This window comes from Xiphias gladius, chromosome 17, assembly GCF_016859285.1.
Source record: "Xiphias gladius isolate SHS-SW01 ecotype Sanya breed wild chromosome 17, ASM1685928v1, whole genome shotgun sequence".
Lineage (NCBI taxonomy): Eukaryota > Metazoa > Chordata > Actinopteri > Istiophoriformes > Xiphiidae > Xiphias > Xiphias gladius.
Genome location: NC_053416.1, coordinates 23,667,212 through 23,693,488, shown reverse-complemented (window position 1 = coordinate 23,693,488; position 26,277 = coordinate 23,667,212). Strand labels below are relative to the sequence as shown.

The following is a 26,277-nucleotide window of genomic DNA, read 5'->3' as shown; positions in this document are numbered from 1 at the left end:
TCTATGTCATCGACTCAAAACCAGATCATACAAATTGCTCAGAATCAGTCCACTTGAGACAGCTTGTCATTTCCAGTTTCCCTTTTATACATCCTTGTGATGAATGCTGGTGGAGTTCTTTGTAATATTGTGCATATGGGTATGGAAGAGTGCTTTCAAGCTGGCCACGGGATTTCTTTGTAATGGGGCTAACCAGATCATGATGAGAAATTCCCAGGGCCCATTGTAGAGAGCTGAAAGGCGAGAGGACCTGTGTGGGGAGGGGGTTGACTGGGGGCACCCACTGGGGCACTTTCACATGATGACATAGTGAAACAGATCCGGCCAGGTCTCCTCGTCACTGCTCACACCTTTGTGTCTGGACACTCCCTTTCCTGTTTACCTTTTCAACAAAGCCACTCAGGGCTTTGGAAACTCCTCAGCATGTGTAGTGGGTAATCATTTGGTATGACTGTAGGGTTTGGTATGACTGTGTGTGAGAATTTTGAGGATGACCACAACTGACCCGTCACATCTGAGGATTTGAGGACTCATCCGAATCAATCACAAAGATAAAGTAACAGCCAAAAGAATGCAGCAGTGTATACAGCCCCAGCCTGCCAATCCACTGGAGCCACGACCACACATAAACACACTCAAACTGACAAGAGCTGGCGGGAACCAGTCAGTTTACAGTACATGCCATCCATCATTTGGCAAAACCTGCTTGTTTGCCCTGAGCTCTGTGTAGCCGTTAAACAAACACAGCCTGGCTTATGCCACATATTACTGTTTCCCTGAGTTTGTCAGTACTAATCACCTTCAGATCAGACCTCAAATGTGGGCGGGCTGCAGAGAATTTTGAGGTTGATTGCTGATGATGTGGTGTAGGAGGGTGGCCCAGGTAACAAAGCACACCTCCCCCCTCCACGTTTTTTATGGGGTCACCGTAGAGGCTGCTTGTCAGCGTAGACATCACAACAGTTCAACACACTGCAAATTATTAGCATCATTTGACACAAAGTTTTTCCACTGTCAATGGAGATGGGAGGAAATCTGGGATGCAGGATATTTTCATCATCATGTGTCAAGAGGTTAAAAGTCCCCAAATCAAACTGCATAATGGACAATTACCCTGTTATTTATAATCAGCCTGTCCATTGAAATAAAAATAGAAATCTTTTTTTTTTTTTTTACATAGTACATATGTTTTACATACTCCCCAGGGAAAATAATCAGGGAGCTCATTAGGTCCTATGACAGCTTGTTATAGAGGAGCTAACCAGGTGTTCCTCCCTCCACCATCCCTCTTTTCAATCTGTGGACTGGATAGTTCAGCAGAGACTGTGAGGTTAACACAGACACTAGTCTCCATGCAGAGACCTCATATGTGGAGAAGTGGAGCTATGGAAGATAACCTGCCACTGACAATATTTCAGGGCTATGCCTCTTGTGGTTAAGATGACTAATTCACAAAGAGCTTACATACCAGCAAATTTTAAAAAAACCCACAAGATGTTAAAAAAAAAAAAAATTATAGTAGCTGAACGATCCAAGATATCTTGCAACAAATTAGGAACATTAGTGTGGACTAATTTGTTAGTGTAATGAAACAGTTCCTGTCACTTCTACCATTATTTCTACTTATCCTGCCAGGAAATGTTATAAAGTGTACATGCTGTGCTGTTAATTATTAAGTCAAAGCTAACAGTGTTTCAGTGACCTGTACACCAAACAAGTGGTCACTAGTTTTTGAAAATCAAAACACGCAACAGGTGCTGTAGTCAAAACTGACCTGGCAACCTGGCAGGTTATTCTAATGTGTCCAATGAAATAGTGAAAACTTTGTTAAGACTCTAATGTGCCTTACTTTTAGTTAATGTTGCAGTCATATCTTTTTGGACTGATATGGGTAGTACTGTATATAGGCCTTTCCTCAAAGGTTTTAATACATGTATTTTCAAGTGATACATGCAATAAAATGGCCATAACCAACTGTTTCTTGGCTTGTGAGAGCAGCTTTTGGAAATCTATAGTGTCCTCGAGATGTGTATGGCTGGAGCATGTAAAACGCATGCCCCATACTAAGTGTTTTGTTCATGATTAAGCTCAAGGAGCTACCAACTATAGCCAAGACTTTGCCTGTAGATGATTCCTTCACACTGCACTACAAGCACCAACTGTCCTCATGGCAACAAGTGAAGTTTTACTCTGCTCATAACAGATATCATTAAACTTATGTATGCATGTTCTTGTTTTAATCCTTTCATTTTGTCTCTGTTTTTGTACAAGCAGTTCAAACAGTGGCACGTCGATCTAATTATTTTTTGTTTTTGTTCACAGCTCTGTGAGCCACACATACAGCTCAGCGTCTTCTGATCAACATCTTTTTTTCCCCTGTTTGCCAACAGATCTCTTGTTGCCAACTATTCGAAGGCTGACTCCAGCTTTGAGAAAATAAACAACTCATTCACCTCAGTGGGTTGAGATGATGCAAAACATTAGAACACTGTATTTACATACTCAGAGATTTCTGTCTAATCTATTGTTTTGACGTTTCAATAAACAGTTTGACTGGTCCAGAAGAATTACAACACTGGCGTTGTCTTCATATTTATTTTAACTCAAAACCTACAATACAATATAACAGAACTATACTTGACCACCACTTTGAACATGAGGTAGGAAACAATAAATTATTTTTGATTTCTCACCCTGCAGCTGATCCAGAAAATTAATACTGGGTAGTTACCATGGCAACTCCTCTGTAAAATCTCGAATAAAATGTATTTTCCCCCTTGTAGTGTTTGTAGCTTTGAGCAATGGCACAAAATAAAATGAAATAAAGTGAAAAAAAAAATGAAGAAACCTTCTGCAACACAATTTAGCCTAAAAAACTGGCCTAAAATTTACACCATATAGGCAACATGATTTGTAATTTTGACTTAGTTTGGCCTATGGCTTCTCTCTGACAGATATAACAGAAATACCAGGAACCAGTTGCAAAAACATTGTATCTAAACATGAAGGCTGAGAACTTAGATATCCCCCCGTCTGAGAAGCTCTTTCTAGCTCACTGGTGGATTTCAAATGGTTGATTATGTTTGCTACAGTATGGTGCTTCTATGATTACGTGCATCTGGCTTATCCTGAACACATAAAAGTCACTCTGTACAGCCTTCACTCATCCGCTAAATAAATTACACTGAAATGTTGAGCAAGATGCATACAAAATGGCTAAAGATGGAAGAACGAAAATATGAGAATAATATATATATTTTTATACATGTTTATATTTAATGTGTATTTACAGTTATCCTTTTAGGATTTAACATTTGAAGCTTTGTATTGGACAATGGTAGGTAAAACCTCACATGGTGCAATGGCGATTCAAAACCTCAACAATCATGTGGTACAGCATGGAATATGAAATCCAACTTGATTAATCACTACAGTCTTTCATGTGTCTCAATAAATATACAGAGCAGAGCTCAAGAGTTGTTTGAGTCTGGCTAGAGTCATATAATTCATTCACAGTAGAAATTCACTTCCCTTAAACTCGAACAGTTTTCTGGCCTTGAATATGTGCCACGGTCATCATCATCCAGTCTTCAAGCCAAACTGGGAATCAGGATTCATAAACACCACAGCCGCTTGCTTACCCCAGAAAATATCTTCCCACATATTTAGTGTGAAGAATCCCTGATGTCTCATACTTGACTTGTATAAAGGATTTCTTGATTTTACACGCTAAATTTGGAGGTAAGATTATAATTATTATTGCATTTCCAGTTACTCACATTACATTTAGACTCTATGAATGGGCAGAAAATGCCGTACTGAAATGCTCACACCTGATTGTAATGGGTAGGGACTGTCGTAATGGTTAGAGAAATTATTGCTCATCCAAATGGACTGGCTTCAAACGTTCCAAAGCGCAAACAAAAAGAGAAAAGAAGGATCAACAAAGTATCACATTATTACTTCTTCTATGTCCGGAGTTTATTTTCATAAATATGTTCCAAGGAAGTAAAACTCACACAAGCAGCTATATAGAAACTCTCTAAAATAAAATATTCAGAGAAACAAAACGAATAGAAGTGAGGCTATGGAGTGCGCTGTGACACAAAATTCCATTGCCAGAAATGTGTATTTTGCACTGATAGGACAGAAGTCGGATCAAGCCTTTCAAGTCATTATCAGATTTTATGTCAATATTAAATGTTGACCAGTTGATAAGCTGCTCCTGTTAATTCCAGAAATTAATCAACATAAGCGATAAATTAAAAAAAAAAAAAAAAAACTGATGTGTGTAGTCTATGGTTTAAAATAATAAATTACAGTTACACTCACACTAATTAAATCAACCATCCTGATAATACTACAAAAACCTGCCCTAATTAGATTATGATGGATTTTAAATTTTAAATATGGAAAGATTTTTAGATATGGAAAACAGATAAAGAACACTTTCAGGTTGTAGAAATCAAAGCCCATTCTTCAAAGGGACTAAGGGCAGGGTTACACTAGAAAATAGTTGGGGATTGGTGCACTGTAGTTGTACCAAGAACTAAAAAAGAGCGCTGGAGAGAGAAGTGCAAGCCTTGGTTCCTTTTTTACCTTCAAACAGCTGGCCAATCACAGTGTCCAAGTTTGAATGTTGGACTGTTGGTTTCGGACAGCTACAGAAATGGTCCAACACAATGTTCCACATGGAGCTGTTTACAAGCTCTCCAAAGTAAAGTTTGAAAAGTTTAAAAAAAAAAAAAAAAAAATGTGGGGATGTCGAGTTACTTCGTTCCTCATCTCTGCTTGAGGCTAGTGGCTGAATGCTACATTAGTCTGCTAGTGTATCACACCCGAATCTCTGACAGGAATGTCAGGTGGTCAGGTTACACTGTGTTAGGTGCCATGTTTTTACAAGAAAGAAGACTGAGTGGATTGAAAAAATAACTTTTTGATCCTTTTTTAAACTGCCAATTGTGGGTTGCAATGTTACAGGAGTACAAGTCTAAATCAGTGGAGTACTCTTTTAATTGTGTTTTGGAGTACTCTCAAGATGTGCAAGGCCTAAAGACTTTCACTTTCATAAACATATCCACACCTCTAGAAGATTAGATAGCATATAGTGGAGGGGTATGTTTAAGATTAAGGTGTTAGACTAAGTTATTGACTTTAGATTTGACCTTATCACAGTAAGATGTTTAAGAACCAAAGTAAACCCAACACTCAAGTGTCTATGGGAACTGCCTGACTGTATAGTTCATACTAAATGTTTAAGAACTTCCTTAACAGGTGAAATGTAATAGTCTTTGTACTTCCTGTCTGTGTTGCCATTTCAAAAAAGCATGTAATGAAACAGTTTTTAATATTGCATACCCAAAGTTCTTCCACTTCATTTAACATCCTTTAACTCGGCTCACTTTCCCCTTTTACTCTCCCTGTTCTCCCCTCCTTTCTGTCTCTTCCACACTGTGGTAATGTAATACAGGTGTGGTGTACTCACTGCACCCGAGTCAGATTCTAAAGCAGCCCTAATTCAAACCAGATTCTTCCGTCGCATTACTTGTTGTTACACTTTGCTGAGTATCATATTGCCGCAAAATTCAGTCAACAGATTTACATAATTACAGTTAAGGCTGTGTGAGATGAATAGGAAATTCAGTTAGGGAGACCACCAGTGACAAGAGACCAATGTTAGTCTCCTCTGATCCCAATCATGGTAGGGAGAGTCGGAGACGGGGACTGCCATGCCCACAATCTTAATGAGACCCCTTCATGATGTGGTTATTTAGTCTGTGTATTTGGTCAGTGAGGAGGCCAATGAGTGTTGTGTGCTACAGTGACATCTATTGGAAAAGCCACCATCCTTGATGTTGCTCTGCTCCTCAAGGCTAATGATCCTCTCCACTGGAATACTGGAGCTGAGCTAAGTAACCCAATTCCCCACACAGGCTTACCCTGTTTGTGAAGTCACAACGCTGAGGTCAACTTCCTGGAAGCAGTATTGACATGCAGGACCAACATCAATTGCAGCTCTCACAAGAACTCCTGGTTCCTAAATGAGGCACACCTAGGAGAATATGCTAATTCACTACTCTGTAGTTTCAAATTCAAGCATACGGAACTTGTTCTTAAACGAAGCCACAACTGTTTGTGGTATGAATGGCGAATGATGCCAGACAGTGAAGGACAGAAGATGTGTGATGGGTGACTGGGGGGAAATGTGCCTTAGCTCAGCACAGGTCTAATGTCTTATTTTATTTTAGCAGTGAAAGATACATTAATAGAGGAAAGTGTTCCTGAACAAAAACAACACACTTTGCCCTAGTTGTAGCGTGCCTTTTAAATAACACTGCCAAATATAGTCATTAAAACATCATTTTAATTTTAGCCAGTCTGATCACACTCATTTCAATATTTGGAATAAAGGTGTTGTGATATTTTACAAGGAAAATCTTTTTTTTTTTTATGTGTGTGTTGTGTTTCCACAAGACCCCTAGGAAAATAGTAGGCCAGAGGTTAGAGGATGAATATATGGTTTGTGGGCAGGTGTCTATCCTGGCTTCATGTTGCCCACAACTTCTCTCTAACTCCGTTCCACTCCTTGTGAATAAGCATATTATTTTCATTCCTCTTTACTTTGCGGATGGCTTTATGACTGAGATTTTCTATTTGTATTACCGCTGGATTGGAAGTCACAGGGAGAGCCTAGGCTGGCAAACTGTGTACATTCTTCCTCATCTATTACCAGCTTTCGAAATGTATTGCTTTCAAAGTGATGGTTGCTGAGAGGTGCTTATCCAAATGTGTGCTTATTTTAACTCTCCGTTTTAATAGGTTGAAAGTGTGAGGGAGCAATCACAAGAAATGAGGAATGAATAATAACTGATTTGGGACTCTATTTGGTTGTTTTTCTCACTACTCCTTACTACACAAAAATAGCAAACATTGGGATCTGGCCATTAACATCGTAAACCTCTCTCAGCTTACTTAATTGAAACAGTTTGTCAAGTATGAATACAGCCTTGATGACAGTAAAATGACCATGTCTGGCCTACAATACAACTGGCTGCCTAACTACATGCCCTGTCAAAACAGTAACCAAAGAGCCCCAGATTCAAGCTCAGACTTCCAATATTTCACAGTGTTCAAAGGGATTTTAAGACAGATCCTGCTGCTATTCCACGAGGATAAAATATGTAGCATCAAACTACTATATGGAGGAATCTGGGTTCGGAGGATGATAGTATAAATTGGAGAGCATGAGGTCTTTCATGTATCCACATGGAGAAGGATTTATCTGTGTCTATCACATGCAGTATACTTGTTTTCATTGACTGTGCAGACCATATATGCAATACTGCAGATTTGTAAGATTTTTGTTTTCTGTGTTTCAGTGTGAATGTTTGTTTGTTGGTGTACGGGCCAAAAAGGGCCATAAGGAGAGGGTTATGAACATATTAAGAATTAGAAGGAATCCTAGTCATAATCCAACAGATCAACCATTCCTTAGCTCTCACAGAATAGACCTGAGATTGCAGTCAGCTTTCCAATAGCCACTGGCAAAGACAAAGTCCACATTATGTTTCAGAAAAAAACTCTCATATGAGAATATTAGAAAGAAAAAGTACAACTTATGTGAAATATGGTATAAAAGATAAGCACCATTTCACATCAATTTTAGTCACACTTGAAAGTATTAAAGACCAAACTGCATTAACTTAAATTGGAATTTCAGTGGTGAAAAAAGTAATATTGCACTATAATATTTTTGAGTTTTGCTCTGCTGGCAAAAAGGAAATAATGGTAATGACTCAGCTTGAGTAAAATAAACATTAAGACAAGGGAAGTCACCATTTCCAGTCACAGATTCAGAGTCACAAATCTGACTGTAAACAAATTGTGCTTTAAAATGCTGTGCGTATGTTCAGCAAATACAGTAGTGCATGAAAATGATTCTTTGAAAGAGGGATATAAATTCAAAAAAAGCATAATGGTACAATAAACAGAAGAAAAGAAAAACCCATGGCTCTCCTTTTCATTGGCTCCCAGTATCAAATTAAAACCTGCCACGGTATGCGAAGAATATAGGCTGTGTCCGGTTTACTTTGGAGAGCCTAGAGCATTCTCTGGTCATCTGGGTTTGTTCAACTATGACCCTGTACAGTGTTCAGGATGTTTTGTTGTTTTTTTTTGCACTGCCAATGGGCCACAGCGCTTAGAATTTAAACAGTCATAGACGAATACAAAAAGATTTTCTCATTATGAATAGCTGATTAGAATCACGGTGTTGTCCTTTCAATCCATGGGGGAATTTAGAGACACAATCTACTGTATACAATATTTAATTTTACCTATGAATCAATACAATACTCTTGGCCAAAATCTCATGTGAAGTTTCTGCTTCATTATTTTTTTCAAAATTAAAAAAGGAGGTACAATCTGCGATTACATTGACTGATTCAAGATCATAATGTCCTCAAACTGAATGCTGTCCAGAGTTCAAAATCCCTGTACGGTAAAATGAGAACAAGCCATAATATTGCTTTCCCCTAATATGGATGCATATTAGGTGTATTTATGAAGTTCCACCGTATCTCTCACTCTTACCCAAAAAACAGCCCCTGAGGTTTCCATAATAAATAAACAAACACATAAATGGCCACATGGATTTTAAAAAAAAAAGAGAGAACTAATTCTCAAAGAACCAAATCTGATTAGGACTTAAAGACAGAGATAGAACGATGAAAAAAAAACAACAAATAGCTATTGTGTGGTCAACTTCTTTTCCCCACCACACTTTTGCTGGCCAACTACGTTAACTGTTCCATTTATTCTCAGCATGGAGGAAAGAGTAAGAGATTGAATGTGTGGTTTCTACAGTCCTGGTTGACATTTTTGCACCCTGAATGTTAAGTACAGAATTTAGAATATCTTCAGAAATAAATGCAAATTAACCAATTCTGTATAATCAAAATATTTAATAAAATGTTAAAAGTTACTGAACAACAACAAAAAAATACTTTCCTTTAGTGAAATATAAAAATACATACATAAAATGTACACTTGACACAATTAGTTGCACTGAATTTAAATTAGTCCCTAAAACAAAATAAAACACAAATAAGACTCACTTCTGCTTAATTTTCAGTGTTCATTTGACCTGAATTAACCAATGAACAATGGTTTTATTACATAAAAAGGGGCTGATTGTTTCAAGTTTCTTTTTCACAGTCCTAAAACTGATAAGATGCTTCAAGGACGTGGTGCTAAGAAGAAACTCAACGAGAGAAGTCTACAAAGGTTGGTGCAGACTGTGGAAAATACACCATGCAAGACATCTAAAGTAACAGTAAACCAAGTAGGACTCCATGGGCGAAGGCCAAGGATGACACCATTATGTAAAAAGTCAAAACTAATGTTTGCAAAAACTTTCAACGATAAGCCACGGTCTTTCTGGGATAATATTGTAAGGACAGAAGAAAACCAAAGTAGAGCTCTTTGGGAATGCAGTGCATCAGTTTGTTCATAGGCCTTGAAATGAAGCCATTAAGGAGAAGAACATCCTACCTACAGTAAAACATGGTGGAGGTTCTATCATGCTGTGGAGCTGCTTTGCTGCCTCTGGTACTGGAGGCACTGAATGTATCAAAGGAATGGTGAAATCAGAAGATTACCAAGACATTTTAGAGAGAAATGTGTTACCCAGTGTCAGAAAACTAGGTTTGAGGCAAAGGTCTTTGGTACTCAGCAGGATGACAACCAAAAGCAAACATTTATAAGCACAAAAGAATGGTTGAAAAGATGGACTGTTTTAAACTTGCGAGCAGTAAGTCCTGACCAAATCCCATTGAAAACCTTTGGAGAGAGCTGAAATATGTCATCGCAAAAAGGACTCCTGCAAACTTAAAAGAGCTTGAACACATAGTGATGGAAAAGTGGCCGAAACTACCAGCAAACAGGTGCAAGAAGCTTCTAGATAGCTACAAGAAACATTTATAGGATGTCATCATTGCCATAGGTTCTGCAAATAAATAGTAGTGAAAGCTGCCAATTAATGTGTCTGGGGTAAATTTTTTAGTTTTTATTTTTTCACTATTAAGCAAGTTTTGCTGTTTATTTTCTTTTGTTCAGTAGCCTTGGACATTTTATTATAATATTTTTATTATACAAAATGGATTAATTAGCATTTATATCTGAAAATATTTTAAATTCAATACTAAAAATTCAGGGTGCCAATAATTTCAACCAGGACTGTTACTTTATAATGAGCTGGAAGGAGGCTACTGCTAAAGTGAATTAAAGGTATAAGTGAAATACGGGCCAATCTGGCTCCCTTAACAGCCAATTAATAAAAACCGATCACTTAAAAAAATAAGTTGCTCTAGTATACCATCTGTCCTCTCAACAATAACTGAAAAAAAGTATGACCTCAAAAATCTATCAGATCTATTCATAAAATATGATGTAATAAAACTAAAATCAAGTGAAATAACACATAGCCAATAATCGTGAAACAACTGTTCACGCAGCAACTCTCATCAGTTGGATTCATTGATCATAAGACTGAGATCTACAGACTCTCAGTAGTTATAGATTGGCTGAGGTTGTCAGGTGGAGAAAGCCTTGTCAACAGGGATGGAGGAGTTGAATTACGATACTGCTGCTGGCAGGTGAACTTCTCTGGCTGCTTGTTTCTCAGAGCCATGGGATGGAGCAGTAATTTCCTACTCTCAAGAATTACTTTGTGTTCCAAAATGCTTCACTCTGACTGTTGTAATGGTTGTGAGGTTATGGCTCCGAACAGATTAAAGGCCAAATACATGCACTGACATAACACAATTACAGCATGTGCATTTGTGTTTATATTTGTATTTGGATGTATACTTAGGCAGGGTGTAGTTTCTGTTTCAGCATCATTATTGCTCTAAAAAGCACTATCTAACGACTTGGCTGAGAAATGTTTTAACCTAAAAAAGGTCAGTTTCTATGGGGACAAGAATAGTATTGGCAATAATTTGTCCACTAAAACTTTAGAGATGGCTGCTTGGTGTCATAATGGGTAAGTAACAACCCGGAGTGCAACAGCAAACAAAACATTTGAGAAGCAATGAAACTGAATCAAAATATTTAAGATTATGTATAACTGGAATTGACATTTTAGCATTAACTTTGAACTCACACACTCAGCAATGATTTTCAAGTGAAATTTAACTACTACCTCATTAAAATTAAACTATATATTTATTATAATATTTTATAAATAGCCAAAATTCCCAAGGCAGCTTTCCATGCTAATGTTGATACTGAATGTGTGTATAAACAATTAAAAAATCTATCCTTGCACTATATATTAGATCTCATATGTCTTTGCATCATGCGGGTCTATACTATAGGTGTCAGTAAGTGCTATGAATTGTGTTACTTGTCCCAAGACCACAATATGAAAGTAAGATTCTTTACGCGGCTAATATCATGGAAAATAAAAAGTTATTTGGATTCAATGAAAACAGCTTACACTAATTATTTTTAAAGGAAAAGAAATAAAAACACCTCACAGCCTCCTTTTTTAAGTTGAGCTGGTGTTTATTTAACAGCTGGTTTCATTAGCCACTTAGCCCCTTTGCTCCAATAACTGTAAAACCATTATGTGTCCTTTGGGGCAACAGGCCTGGGCTCATCACAGACGCTTCATTAATAATGAGAAAGCTGTGGCTGAATGGCAGAGATGACGACACAACAGTAAAGACACCCCACCCATATCCTCTCTTCCTGGCAGAGTAATGGGGGCTGACATCAGGGGGTGACAGAGAGACAGTACTCTAATGAGGTGAGGCTTTATTTGATGGAGAGGTGTGTTGGAGTGACTGAAATTCAGAGACTAATGCTGAGATTAACTCAACAAAACAAAATTAGGGGAACGAGACTTTGACTCTCTTAACTTGACGATGAGTGCCATTGAAAGAACTCTGTGGTCCAGTGCCCCTGTGTTAATTCAGATAAAAAGCTGCTGATTGGCCAGAGTCAAAGGGCTGTAATGAAATCCACATGGAAGCAAGAACAGCACTGGATAAAGGGACTAACACAGAGCCAGCATGGCTGATATTTTTTCAAATACTGACCAGATGGGGCCAGCATTGTTTTATCCTAAGAGCTGTTTAATGTCATTGAGCCGCAATAAGCCGTGAGGTCATGATGGAATACCTCTACTCCCAAACACCCATATGACAGTACACAGGGTTTGATGAATTAGCAAGAAAAACAAGTTTTTCTAAACTTGCTGACATAAAATATACTTGGTCTCTGCCCTCTCCATTCTTATAACAAGTTGGTGGGGGCCCCAGGAGCAAAGCATGGCCAGCCAAAAAAACCCCACAAGCAGAGAGAATTCTTTTGTTTGTGTGCCTTAGGCCAGTTTCCCTTGACTTTACCAAGAGAAAAGCAGAATGGTCCCTAAAAAGTGCTGATTTTAGCTACGTGATTTTAACACACTATGACATAACTATGATCAAAGGAAGAGATACAACCTCCTGTGAAGAAAAAAGAACTTATTTAAGTTGCAATGTACCGTCTGATGGGGTTTTCTCTTTCCTTTTAGCTATGGAGCTATTAGTTGCCTTTTAACCTAAGCCATTTCTAGATATTACCAAAGAAACATGACTATTAAAAACTGGAGTTGAGAAAAAGAAGTCATCTGTAAGTGAATGGACTTTAGAGAGGTCTTAGTGCTAAGTGGTATACTGTAGCATGCAGTAAGACAACAAGAGAACAGACTCGAAACATACAGTTCTAAGTTACAAATTCCAACCAGCTGGAAACTGCAGACGCACTATTAAGTAAATGAGGGAGCAGAGCAGCCAACACTTTCCAAACACCCAGAAACACAGCAAACCCCTCGTTTTCAGAACATTTTGCAATTAAAATCCACAGTCTGACCTGTGGGAATAAAATATTCTGAGATGATGATCATACCATGATTACATTGATTGATTATACAAGACAAAACGTAAAAGCAAATGAAACATGTCACTTAATCTATCATTTCTGGATCTCAATTTATTCATTCCAATGTTATGAGATAAACTATACTACCAATGATCGTCCCTTACTGACCAATGATGTCTTCGAGGCTTAAATAAGCAACAAAACCAGAATAGTTTTGGACATACAAAATTTTCTCCAGTCACTCACTCTCTCTCCTTTAGACGTACATACACATCTACACACAGACACAGGATTAACATTTACTTTTACCCTTATATTTAGTGGAACTAGCTCCTCTGGTACCTCTTTGCGGTGATGGGCAAACCTGGAACTACCAACCACAAAATGTGGAAATTCAATTACACAAATTTAAGTGTTTCATAAAGTCATAGGTGGCTGTCCAGAGGAATTCCCATAAAACCCTGGAGCTCAGGCATAATCGCAGCACACTGATGGCCTCACTACACACACACACACACACACACACACACACACACACACACACACACACACACACACACACACACACACACACACACACACACACACACACACACACACACACACACACACACACACACACACACACACACACCCAAAACTGGAAACCACAGAACAGTGACATACACTTACAACTGTGGTCTGAGACCTGCTTATAAATTGCAACTTACAGCCGACGGCAAATAGAGAGCTGACAGACTACAAAGACCACTCTCTTCAGTGTACTGGTTTGCTCTGCAGCATCAATTATTCCACTCTTCTTTCTTATCAAAAAACAGAACCTGGGGCAGGGTGGTTAAGGCTTTGCAAGCATAGCACCACAGATGCGCTACTTTCCACACTCTCCCGGTTACAACAGTATATTGTAAATATCTGTTTTTGGAAAAAAGTGCTCCTACTTCTGGTAGTAAAAAGAGTCCCACCAGCCACTCTCCCTGGCCAGTAAGTGGCACTGGATGCAAGCTGTAACTAACAACAAAAGTTTGTGATGGAAAACAGGGACCACACAGTGAGGCTATGAAAACCCATAGGCATACAGAGGTGTATGTTAAGGGCTGGGTTTGGTTTATAGATGTCTTGAACAAGAACTTTCAGTGAACCACAGGACAACTAAACCTCTGGGAGCTTTTTTCCCCCCTACAGGCTGTTTCTTCAGAGCAGAAAACCAGTTCTTATCTAAATGTATTTTCTCAGAATCCATCCTTCCTGTACTGTACTGCAACACTGCAGTGAGATGGTCAAGTTTCTTCCGACACCTCCTGCTCAGCCTGAGCCAAGACACACAGACCACAAGTTACCGCCAATTCGTGTCTCAAAACATTTATCACTTCACAATATGGCAGTAGTAATTACTGCTACTTCTTGCTTATTGTGAAATTTGAGGGGATATATATATATATATATATATATATATATATATATGTGTATATATATATGTGTGTGTGTATATATATATATACACACATATACACACACACACACACACACACACACACACACACACACACACACACACACACACACACACACACACAGTTAAGTACACAAGTGTTTAGACTGTACACCACCACAATTTATATGAAATGAAGCCATCAAGATGTGATCTAAGTGTAGACTTTCAGCTTTAATTCAAGGGGTTTAACAAAAATATCACATTAACCGTTCAGGAATTACAGCCATTTTTATACTTAGTCCCTCATTTTCAAAGGCTCAAAATAATTGGACATTTGACTGTCAACCGTTTCATGGCCAGGTTTGGCCAAATACTTATGTACCTGACTGTGCGTACGTATATTGCAATTCAAGGGCTGATGTTAAAAAAAAATAAAAATATGAGGATAATTCACCAGTAATCTTCATTATTTAATACAAAATACACACCTATTATCATAATAATTCAGATAGCATCTGCCCAATACATGCAATGTACAATAAAAATTGGATAACAGTACTGTAAACTTCAGATTAAAATCTGTTGATAGATCTAAACACAAATCCAGCACCACGAAGCCAGTAAATTCCATCTTTACCCCTTCCTTTTTGCATCACTCATCATCGATGGCCATCAGCCTACTGTCTCTGCTCATGTCATGATGTTAACAATCTCACAATACAACCTTCACTACTCTTATTTTAAGCAACTTGCCAAAACTAATTTCTTGCTTGAAATGTGATAAATAAATTACGCAAATGAAGTGCTTTGTTCCTGTCAGCAGAGTACAGAGCTCTTGTTAGAAGTGGCACCTTAATGGCGTTCAATGCAAAACAGATTGTCAGAAACATGCTCTATAACTTATCCCCTATTAGATGTAAGGGATGATTATCCAACATTTGTACAGCATGTGGCCATGTGGTAAATGGTGCTCGGAGCATACAGATTCAGGCTATTGATCACCAGGCTAAACCAAAAACAGACATGCTGATGGTTTTTCCTAAGAGAGAAATTCACTCGGTACCACATTTCTTCTTCCCTATCCTGTAAAGGGTGAAAGTGAGGTACATTATGTTGACTTGGCACTGCGTTTTCTGGTGCCTATCCCACCCATTATGTGTTTTATCATATCAATCCCTGTAAAATAGAAAACGGATGTGGCTGTTATGGAAGGATGAAGACAATGAGTGGCAGCAGGCGGTTGAAATGGCCTGATTACTTCCAGGCCCTGTCGGTCTTAGGGTAAAGATGGTGGCAGAGGCTTGGGAACCGTGGTCTAGGGTTCAGGTAAACAAACAGTGTACATGGGCTGCATTATGATATCTGAACATTGAAGAGTCTGTTTGTTGAGATGAGGTTTCTGCAGAGGCAGATGGACAGAAAAATGACTGCTGTTGTTCAAGGGGGACAGTGGAGATGTAATGGCCTTTTTTTCTTCCTTTTTGTTTTCTGGAATGTTTTCTGGAACGCACCGAGAATTGAGTCACGAACCACACGCCTCAGCTGGACAAGGAGAGAAGACCAACAGGCTTCTGAGGTAAAACCTGGAATAGTTCTGTCTAAACACAGTCCAATACTCAGAAAAATCCTGCTGAGAAATAGACTAGCGTTCCAGTTTATGCTCTCTTTCAAGGGAATTAAACTGATGGAGAACTGAAAAACACTCCAGATAAGACCAGATATAGTAGAACTTTTCTCCTGGGAGCGATGCCTTGGAGATCAAATGATGAATCGTTGTGAGCTCTTTTTTTCCCCCCATGAAAGACGGTTAAGACGGTTAAGACGGTTAATACAGTACTGTAAAAAAAAAAAAATTAAATATAATATGCGGTTAAGTTTGCAAAACATGCGACCAGCAAAACAGTATATGTATCAAACTAAAAGGAAGAAAGCACATATTTTGATTACTTACATTACACAATCACTCATTGTACACAGTCATTTCTGATTCACAGGCTTGTGGACTGAGAGAGTAAACACACAACTGCTTACAGGAATGTCAACTGTGGAAAAACTGAGTTCATGTGCAAATATGGTATGCCCTTTGTTTCACTATAGGGACTCTTTTCACAGAACCCAGTTGCAGATCCTGTACCATCTCCAACATCCACACTAAAGGAAATAAGGTAATAGCTGGAGATAGCTTAAATTGGGGAATTTTAACAGTCTTGACAACTCGGTCCGAGGTGAAGGGGAGTTATGAAGTGGAAGGGAGCTGTGTAATGTTCACTTTTTGTATGACTTTGCTTGGGTCATATGGTTTTTATCGTAGCACAATCACATGAGCTAATGGCCACAAAGGGCTATGCCAAGACTTTGCTGTATCTCTTTTGACTTGGATCATGAGCTTTGTCACAGAGGTAAAGGAACTGAAGGAAGGGCCTAAAGTTTGGAATACAGTATATGGACAAAGATGAAACGGATTTGAAAGAAGCAAGAGACAAAAGAAGAGAAGAGGAAATTAATAATTCCTTACAGTTACCCTGACCAAGCCCGATGACACATATAGTGTATTTCCATTTTTTTTTTTTTTTAAATAGCAAACAGACACTGCTCTCCAGCCAGCTCACTTTTTATTTTCAGATCAGTCAGACTTTTGTTTAACAGTGGTGGAAAAAGCAATTTCTCTTGTTGTATTGTATCTATACCAACAAGGTCTCCTTGTAAGTTTGAGATTAGTGAGGACAACATTTTTTACAAATTGGCCTCAGTGGCCTGTGGATCATACAACGTAACCACAACATTCTGAATCCAAATTTGACACTGGCTCTTTGCTATGTGTAACCTTGCATTTTTTTAAAAATTAATCTGAGATGTTTAACACAGTTTGAGACTTAACATAAATGTAGTTCTGTAACATTTTGAGCTAATGACCTTACAGCAAAAGAGAATGAGTAAATAATGTATATTGCACAACAGGTTGTGATAATGAAATTAATACATAACATTTATTTACATAGTCTTTATTAGCCTAATACAGAACAATACCAAGTAATGCAAAACTCTGCAAAACACCATACTATATCTACCACTTCCATGACTAAATCATCACCCTGTGGGAAACACTCTTTTTTGCTATAATTGCCATTTTTAAGCAAAAATTATTCTTGCTAGAGTACCTACAAACTTTCCAAATAGCTTCACCAAGAATACCTCCAGCCATCTAGCTCCTGTTCCGCTTGCTGCCACCTCCACTAACCACTAAACACAGTAGGCTCCCCCATGAGTCATAGCCGTGTTTTATGGTGCCATAGTTGCCACTCTTAATGGCAATAGTCGCTCTGACGTATGCTCCAGACCACCAGTATGGCACTCTGCCTGCAGATCATGCCGTGAAATTGCCCAGAGACTTGGAAGGTGAGAGACTGTAGGTGACTTGCCCCAGTAGAAAGAAATAAAGGTGAACCCAGAGGTGACCTGACTGTGCCACAACAGATTTACTGAGTTTTAATTCCCAATACTTGGTTTCCTGTGCCTGGGGACCACAAAATATGATACACCAAGCTCAGTGACTGAGAACTAATTGTAATGACTACTTCCTCTTCCTTAAAACGTAGAGATTTTGTGTAGCATTAGCTGTCATGTAATCAGCTCCACATGCCTCTTTGACAACAATGTAGCCTATTGGATAACACAGGGAGTAGGTAAATGCAGTACATGGCATATTGAGAAAAATGGCAACGTCTTCATATAGACTACATATAGACATGAATGACTTGCTCAGGCGTTGCAGATTTTTTCTGATTTTACAAGAAATAATGACTTGGATTCCCTAAGCCTTTCTTAACTTCTCTTTGTCAAACAAATTAACCTCAAGTGGCAACATTGGAGTGTGTTACCACCTGACATTCAGGGTGCTCCAAGCAGCCTCCCCATCCTTATTCCTGGTTTCATGACATGTGGCCTAATAAAAGCAAACTTCTTCCTCTGCCACTTCAAAGCAGGGTCGACTTGCTGTGGCCCTGATCCTTTGTCATCTTCCCTGTATCACTTTCAAACACAGCCACACAGGGAAATTTAATAAGGGATGGACAGTTAATGTCTCTCACCCAGGCAGCAGTCAGTCAGCAAACCAGCCAATCAGCCGGCCAAGTCTGCTGTGCAACCAGACCTCTGCTTTGTACCATGGAGCCAGACATCAGACAAGCAGTGCAACGGCTGCATAATATGCATGGCTCAACCAAAGAAGGCTATTAAAGACACAAAGAAAAAAAGATTCAAAACCCACCAAAAAAAACTCTCTGTAAGATGCTGTCTGTTTGTAAATCACATCAGCAGTAGAAAATCCATGCTCATTGTGTAGCGGTCAGTAAAGCAGCCTTTTCCTAATAAAAGCCTCAATAAATAAACAAAAAAACACAGAAGAGCAGGAGTGAATAAGTGAGAATGAAAAGGTTAAGGAATCCTAATTAGATTAAAAGGAGAAATTACATTTGAAGAGTTCTGTTTACTAATTTAAACATGTGTGATATGAAATCCAAGAAACTGAAAGATCAGACACACAGAACTACAAAGTTTAATGCAGTGAGAAGAAATCAACCAAACTAGGATGGGGAAGTGTTGTTTGCAGTGGGTTCTATTTTATCGAGTGTGACATGTTCACCACTTCTTCAGTTTTGAAAAGAAAGTCTATTATCCCTATAATATGGAGCTGGAATACTCATGTGGCACCGTTATATTGTTTTGGAGTCAACTTGATAACTCATCCTTAACATGGACATAGTCAGGCACACATGGAATGCAAAAGACAGGGCTTTGAATGAAAGCTGAAATTTCATCCTATAAAAATACTGATGCTCTACTAAGCAGTTAAAAGCAGGACATGTTACTGTAGCTCTTGTAAAGAATAATAAATAGAAGTGTTTTCCTCTAGGTGACCTTAAACTGAAGGCCGCCATAAGCATGGTGTTAGATTTAGTTTGCTGTGCACACTGTCAGTCACTGAGATTTTCAGAAACAAGCCTCCATAGAAGTTAGAGATTGACCAATTATAGAAAGAAGTTTGCGCTCAGTTTATTAATTAAAAAGTTATTATGCACTCCTCACATGTGCCCACATGTGTTACAGCTGATGGTATACATCTGGTTTCAAAGCCTTTAATTTGAATCGTTTTGCATTGGTTACATGGATACAGGTGAAAATGTCCTGCTATCTGGATCTAATTTTTCATCTGCAATGGACCAGATTCCTTTTGAAGCACCATGTACGCACACTGTTTTTTGAAGCAGCCATTTTTATAATGAAAAAAAAAAAAGAATATCTACTCTAGAAAACCAGAAAAGATCTCTCCCCATGCATTACTGCACAATTTTAACATTTAAATTCAGCAATTACTTTACAGTTTGTTGCTGGGAAGCTGATTTACGTACAGAATATTTCTCTTCAAGCCATTTACAGGTGCCTTATATCAGTAGTGAAATTCAGCTTTCAGCAAGAATGAGCATGCATTGCTACAGTACATTTGATTGCATCACATGGTTAAGATTCATGAAAGAAAAATCTCAGAATACTTAGATCATGATGTTTGGCTTTGATAAAAAGGATTATGGGTGGAGATTATGTGAGTTAATAAGTAGGAGTATGAACGGAGATTGCAGACTGTCATGCACATTCAAATCTTTCTTTCTGGTGCATAATTAGAAACAAAACATCCTAATGTTTTATTGTATATTAAACAATCTTTATTAGCTATTTTTGTTTGTTTTAAAAGCTAAATTAGTGTTTAGATTGCTTGTTACAACACACAGTAAAATGTACAGAGACCACTTTCACATTCAAGTGAATGAAATTCCCATTCAAGTGGATGGGAAAGCGGTCTCAGACTTTTGGACCCCACTGTACTTCACTGTAAAGTACAATCTGTTCAACTTCTTGGATATATGAGCATTATAAAAATTTTCCTTTGAGCGTCACTGCAAAATTTTTGCCAGGTCTTAGATAAGTAACAGTGGTGCAAATGCTTGCCCCTGTGCATATGTGAGCAATCAAACACGTTTGTGTGCTTGGCCTTGACAGTTATTATAGTACAGTAAAATCAATCAAATTATATTGCCCTCAGTAGGTCAGTCCAGCTAATATTTCACCTCTGAGTTGAGAGCACTTGGATTAATTTGCAGTGACAGAATGAGTTTCAGATTAGAGTTTGGCGTTACTCAACAACATCCACCTATCTAATGAGATACAGTACAGTACCAGCCTTTAATATTGGCTTCATTTTGGATTCATCACGCAAAAATCATTATACAGAAATATGACAAACTATATCCAGTGAGACTGTTTCAAAACACAACTGGCCGTTTTGTTGCTCCCTTTGGTGGTTTCAGACAGCTTTTATTTTCATTTGCTGCCTAAAGTGTTTTGTTATCTGTCTTATTTTCTTGGACTCTGGTGAAAAGGGCAGACTTGGATACTGGCTGGCAGCTTGTGGTCTGGTATTAGAACTAAAACCTTTCGATGTGCAGTGGTTTGAAGTCAACCACCTGCTGGCCCTAATTGCCCAGTCTTTTTCAGTGGAGAGGCCCTTCATTCCCGGGTGGACTCAGAGGGAAACAGGGAATGGAATGCAAATTGTTAAAAGTCAGTGCTAAATATCTGAGGGATGAATGGAAAGAGTCACCCAGGCGAACACATTAGGTGTACTTTAATAAGCACAGATAGTTCAAGAGCTCAGCCCTCCCATGAGGTGTATGTGTTTATGAGAGATGGGGAGAGAAAGAGAAACAAATTTAATTCAACTGGTGTGCCGAAAGTGACCCTTCACATATAGATACAGTGGCATGAAAAAGTTTGGGCACCCCTGGTCAAATAGTTACTGTAAATAGTTAAGTGAGTAGAAGATGAACTGATCTCCAAGAGGCATAAAGTTAAAGGTGAAACATTCTTTTCAAAATCTTAACAAGATAAGATTATTATTTTTGTTTTGTACAATTTTAGAGGAGAGGAGCAACATACAAAAGTTTGGGCACCTGGAGAGATTCGAGCTCTCAAATAACTTTTCCAAGGTCTCAGATCTGTTGGGGACTGTTAGGCGTATGGCTTGTTCAAAGTCATTGTTAAGAAAGGCCAGGTGATGCACATTTCAAAGCTTTATAAATAATCTGACTCCTCAAACCATGTCCCAATAATCAGCATGGGCTCCTCTAAGCAGCTGCCTAGTGAAAATTCAAATAATTGATGTCCACAAAGCAGTAGAAGCCTGTAAGAAGATATCAAAGTGTTTTCAGGTAGCCAATTCCTCAGTTCATACTATAATTAAGAAATGGCAGTTAACGGGAATGATGGAGGTCAAGTTAAAGTCTGGAAGACTTTGAAAAGTCTTGAAAAATCAACATCCCCATGCAACCAGATGACTGCAAAAGACCTTTAGGAAGATTTAGCAGACTCTGTGGTGGTCCATGGTTCTACTGTGGAGCCATACCTGCACAAATATGACCTTCATGGAATAGTCATCAGAAGAAAACCTTTCCTGCATCCTCACCACAAAATTCAGTATCAGAAGTTTGCAACGGAACATCTAAAAAAAACCTGATGCATATTGGAAACAAATCTGATGAAGTTAAATGAGAACTTTTTGGCTGCAAGGAGCAAAGGTATGTTTGGAGAAAAAAGTGTGTGGAATTTCATGAAAAGAACATCTCTCTAAACTGTTAAAAACAGGGGTGAATCAATCATGCTTTGGGTTTGTGTTGTAGCCAGTGGCACAGGGAATATTTCACTGGTAGAGGGAAGAATGGATTTAATTAAATAGCAGCAAATTCTAGAAGCAAGCATCACACCATATGTAAAAAAGCTGAAGATGAAAATAGGATGGCTTCTACAATATGATAATGATCTTAAAAACACCTCAAACTCCACAATGGACTACCTCAAGAGGCGCAAGCTGAAGGTTATGCCATGACCCTCACAGTCCCCGACCTAATGAATAGACCTCAGAGAGCACTGCATGCAAGACGGCCCAAGAATATCACAGAACTACAATTAGCGGAAATCCCCAAAACAAGGACCGAAAGACTCTTTTCTTACTGCAAAAAGCCTTCACAATCTGTGATACTTAGCAAAGGGGGTGTTACTAAAAACTGACCATGCAGGGTGCTTTTTTGTTATTTTGAAACTGAAAAATTTTTAAATGTAAAAAGTAATCTTGCTTAAAATATTAAATAAATGGGTCATCTGTAACTTTATTCCTTTTAGAAATCAGTTCATTTTTTACTCGCCTAACTATTCACAGTAACAGAAATTTTGACCAGGGGTGCCCAACCTTTTTCATGCCACTGTACATTTCATGTTGTAACTATCTAACTGTAACTCCAAAAACTCCGGTGACTATTGTTTACACTTGGCCTCAGGTAACTCTAACGACCATCGTTACAACAGCCAGGAACACTTGGAATCAATGGCCAATAGGAATCAATGGCCTTGATGACAACTCCACAGAGGCTAAATCCCTGGGACTCCCCACCAGTCAGTCAGAACTGAAGAAGCCTCTTGGATGAGAGGTGAAACGTCTTCAAGATCTACAAGCAAATCTCAATACTGATACTGGTACCAGTTGGCACGCCCATTATGCCTGAAGGGAGTGGAAGCAGAGCGCTGCACACACACTGCCCCGCTGTCACAAATCGACGCAACCCCTAGGATAAACGGCAATTATCAAAACACTCTCATTACGTACCCATACTACTATAAAAGTGATATTGTACAATTTTTAACTGCAGGGTATTGCGGTACTGTTTTTGGTATCGGTATACCATGCAACACTAGTTGCCCTCGATTCAACTATTCATGGGTAGGGGGATGTAATATTATTTAAAAATGGGAATAATGGCGTACATTTCCAGACAGTCTCTCCTGGAAGGCATTCAGTGTTCTACTCAGTTGTAAAGATGAAAACTGACAAAAAGACTGTAACAAATGAAGCCAGAGCACTACAGAGATAAGTTCAAACCGAGTGTACTTTCTTACCTCCACACAGCTGGCCGATCATGGAGTGAAGTGGGTGTGATTGTCAGTTTCATAGTCAGTTTCAAAGTTACTGAAATGGGCGGACAGAGACACCCCCCCCCCCCAAATTCAAACTCTAATGATCCAACAAGTAGTTCTGAGTCTAATATATCATATTCCTCTGTGCCATAGAGCTCCATTGTTGTTCAAAAAGTATTAACAAGACTTTACAGCCATGCCAGCATCTCTGTGAGGCTGTATAAAGCTAAGCAGTGCTTTGAGCTTCTGTGCTCACAGTGATAATAGTAATAGGATAATGTAAAGTTGGTATAACCATGATCATGTGCGTACTAACATTTGCTAATTATCACTACGCACAATGTACATCTGAGGCTGATGGTAATGCGTTTAGTATTGCAGGTATTTGGTCATAAACCAAAGTATTGGACAAACTGAAATATTGACCTGATGATAGTACTAAATGAAATGGTAAGGAATCAACAGTGCGATTACATTTCATATGCAATACTTACTTTTATTTAAAAACGTTTGCTAAAGACTATAGTGTCCAGGTGTGTTAGGACATTATTCAGCCATTAAAAAAAACTTTGACATCTTTACTGAGAAAATATAGCCTTGGGAGTGAGAGCAACAGAGAATTTATTGTTCCTAATACCTTTTTCATTTTCCCTACCTCAGTTTTTAGACACCGCAGATTCCTTTGGTAAAAAGCTTCGACTATAGGATAACAGCATAAAAATGTTACACTAAATGAGAAGTGTAAATATTATATATTACATATTTAATATATTTATTATCTTCCCTCTAATTTGTCCTAATACATTTCCATTCTTATAGCTTTCACACATTAGCTCGAAACAATCTGTGCACTGAATGTGTGTTCATATATTACCTGGGCAATGTTCTTGTTGAGTAAGTAGACCCCATATTCAAAATGAAACCGCTCTCCTCTAGGGTACAAGGGGAATCTGTGAAAGATACGAGAAAGAGAAAAACTTAGCATTAAACAGAAACAGGTGATTTGTCATTCTTTGTTAATTTTACTTTGAAGGATTCAAACAACTGTTGCTGTTTGGCTCTGCAATAGGCAATTAATTCTTCCCGTTACTGAAGGTGCTCATTCATGTAACCACTGGCATTAACAGTGGGTAACACTTTCAGATGGTTGAAGAAGCTGGGTCTGGATCTATGATCCCATCCCACAGATGCCACCTCCGTAGCTTGTTAAACTGAAATATCAAACAGGGCAGAGGCGTCCAAGCAGCCTGTCCTTCCGCCTCTCAGCAGGAACAAAGAGAACTTTTCCTTTCAGCATGGTGGGAAAGTCCCAATGGTGCCAGTCAGAGGTCTTTGTTAGGACTTCACAGGGAGTGCTCATGAAGGATGGGGTAGAAAGCCTGGGGTGTTGGACTAGGGTAGAGAGGTGAGTATGCTGACATCCAGAGTGGGAACATTCTCACTGCTACCAGGAGCTTCCTGTGAATATGTGCTTATGTCTGCTAATCTGCCACTGAGGAGGATACAGTATATTGGGAAAGCAACTCCACAGACTGAGCAGGGCTTTGATCTGACAAAACCCACACATACCCATGTCTGTTTGTATCAACTGGTTATCTACATTCATAGCTTAGCCCTATCTAAACTCCATCTCTAAATGCTTCACCTTAACTTTCAAAGTAACTTAAACGTAATCCCACTCTTGACCTCTCATTCAAACATTGAAATAGTAGTTTTAAAAAAGGTGGCAGAAAAAATGGGTTCTTTTAAGAGGGGTTTCACTGCTTATTTCTGCACAAGAAGTCAACATCTTGTCTTTGTAAGAGCAAAAATCCAACATCGAACATGTGAGATGTTACCATGGTCAAGTACTGTCACAGGCTTACAGTACATTCACACACTGTAGACACAGCATCCATGCAGTTAGTCAAAACAGTTGTTGCTTTTTTTTGCAACTGTTGCTGCCAAAAGGCCATGTCAAGTGGAAACAATGGGCAGAGGAAACATTGTAAAGATAAGCCTTTCCATCTGAAAACTGATTAATAAAGCATGTGTCACCGTTGATGTCAAAGACAACAGCACAGAATTGTGTTTGAAGCACCACCTTGATGCATCTGTTTTATAGTAACTTCCACGGATGAAAAAAAAACAAAAAAAAAACACCATCTCTTCTAAGTGAGCTGTCGGTGTTTAATGTGACAGCATTTTCATTTGTTACCAGAGTTAGGACTTTTTAAAAAAATAAATAAATAAAATAAAAATAAAAAGATATTTTGTTCAGTTACTTTATCATAAAAATATGGTTGGAAAAACTGAAGGGGGAATTGAGGTTCTTCAATGGTAGTTTCAGAACAAATTCTAAAAAAAAAAAAAAGGACAAAATGCCTATAAGAATAGAAAAAAGCTATATCCTAAGTGACCAATATATAAGTATGACCAATTCCATAAGAAACACGCACAAGTTATTATATGGCACTGCTGCCAGAAGCAGAAGATGCATTCTGATGTGTATTCTGTACAGTGTGTGCAGACGTGTTGAAGGCTTTGCACGTGCGCATGCGTGCGTGTGTGCGTGCGTGCGTGCACGAGTGTGTACACGAGTGTGTACTAGTGGGTATGTGCATCCGGCTTGCCTCCTTCCTGTGTGTGTGCCCCCTGGGGACTGGGTCATGGTCTTTTCTTAATCCTGTGTGAGTGCAGATATGGGGATCTTCGCCCCCTCTTACTATGACCTATAGGTGCCTGAGGCAATGGGAGAATACAGCAGAAAATACACTTCCTCAGTACTGGTACTTCACTGGACTCTGCTGTCAACTAAGATCATGTTAACAGCACTGTAACCCTGCAGGTTATTTTAGTGATTCTGATGTGCTTGTGGCATGTTGAAGGCCAGATATGACTCAGATCTTGATGCTCTTAGA

The 26,277-nt window shown here is 38.7% G+C and overlaps 1 protein-coding gene across 3 annotated transcripts in view; it reads right to left on the bottom strand.

Annotated features, from left to right (window-relative positions):
- The window catches only part of uvrag (UV radiation resistance associated gene), an 89,356-nt gene that overhangs the window by 16,495 nt on the left and 46,584 nt on the right, over nucleotides 1-26,277 (bottom strand). For 2 of the 3 annotated variants that reach the window (XM_040150141.1, XM_040150139.1), the window contains exon 13: nucleotides 24,252-24,327. In XM_040150141.1, the coding sequence (XP_040006075.1) occupies nucleotides 24,252-24,327 (76 nt within the window). Of the gene's footprint in view, nucleotides 1-15,881; nucleotides 16,196-24,251; nucleotides 24,328-26,277 lie in introns of those variants that run through there. The other variant, XM_040150142.1, reaches the window with a different exon arrangement.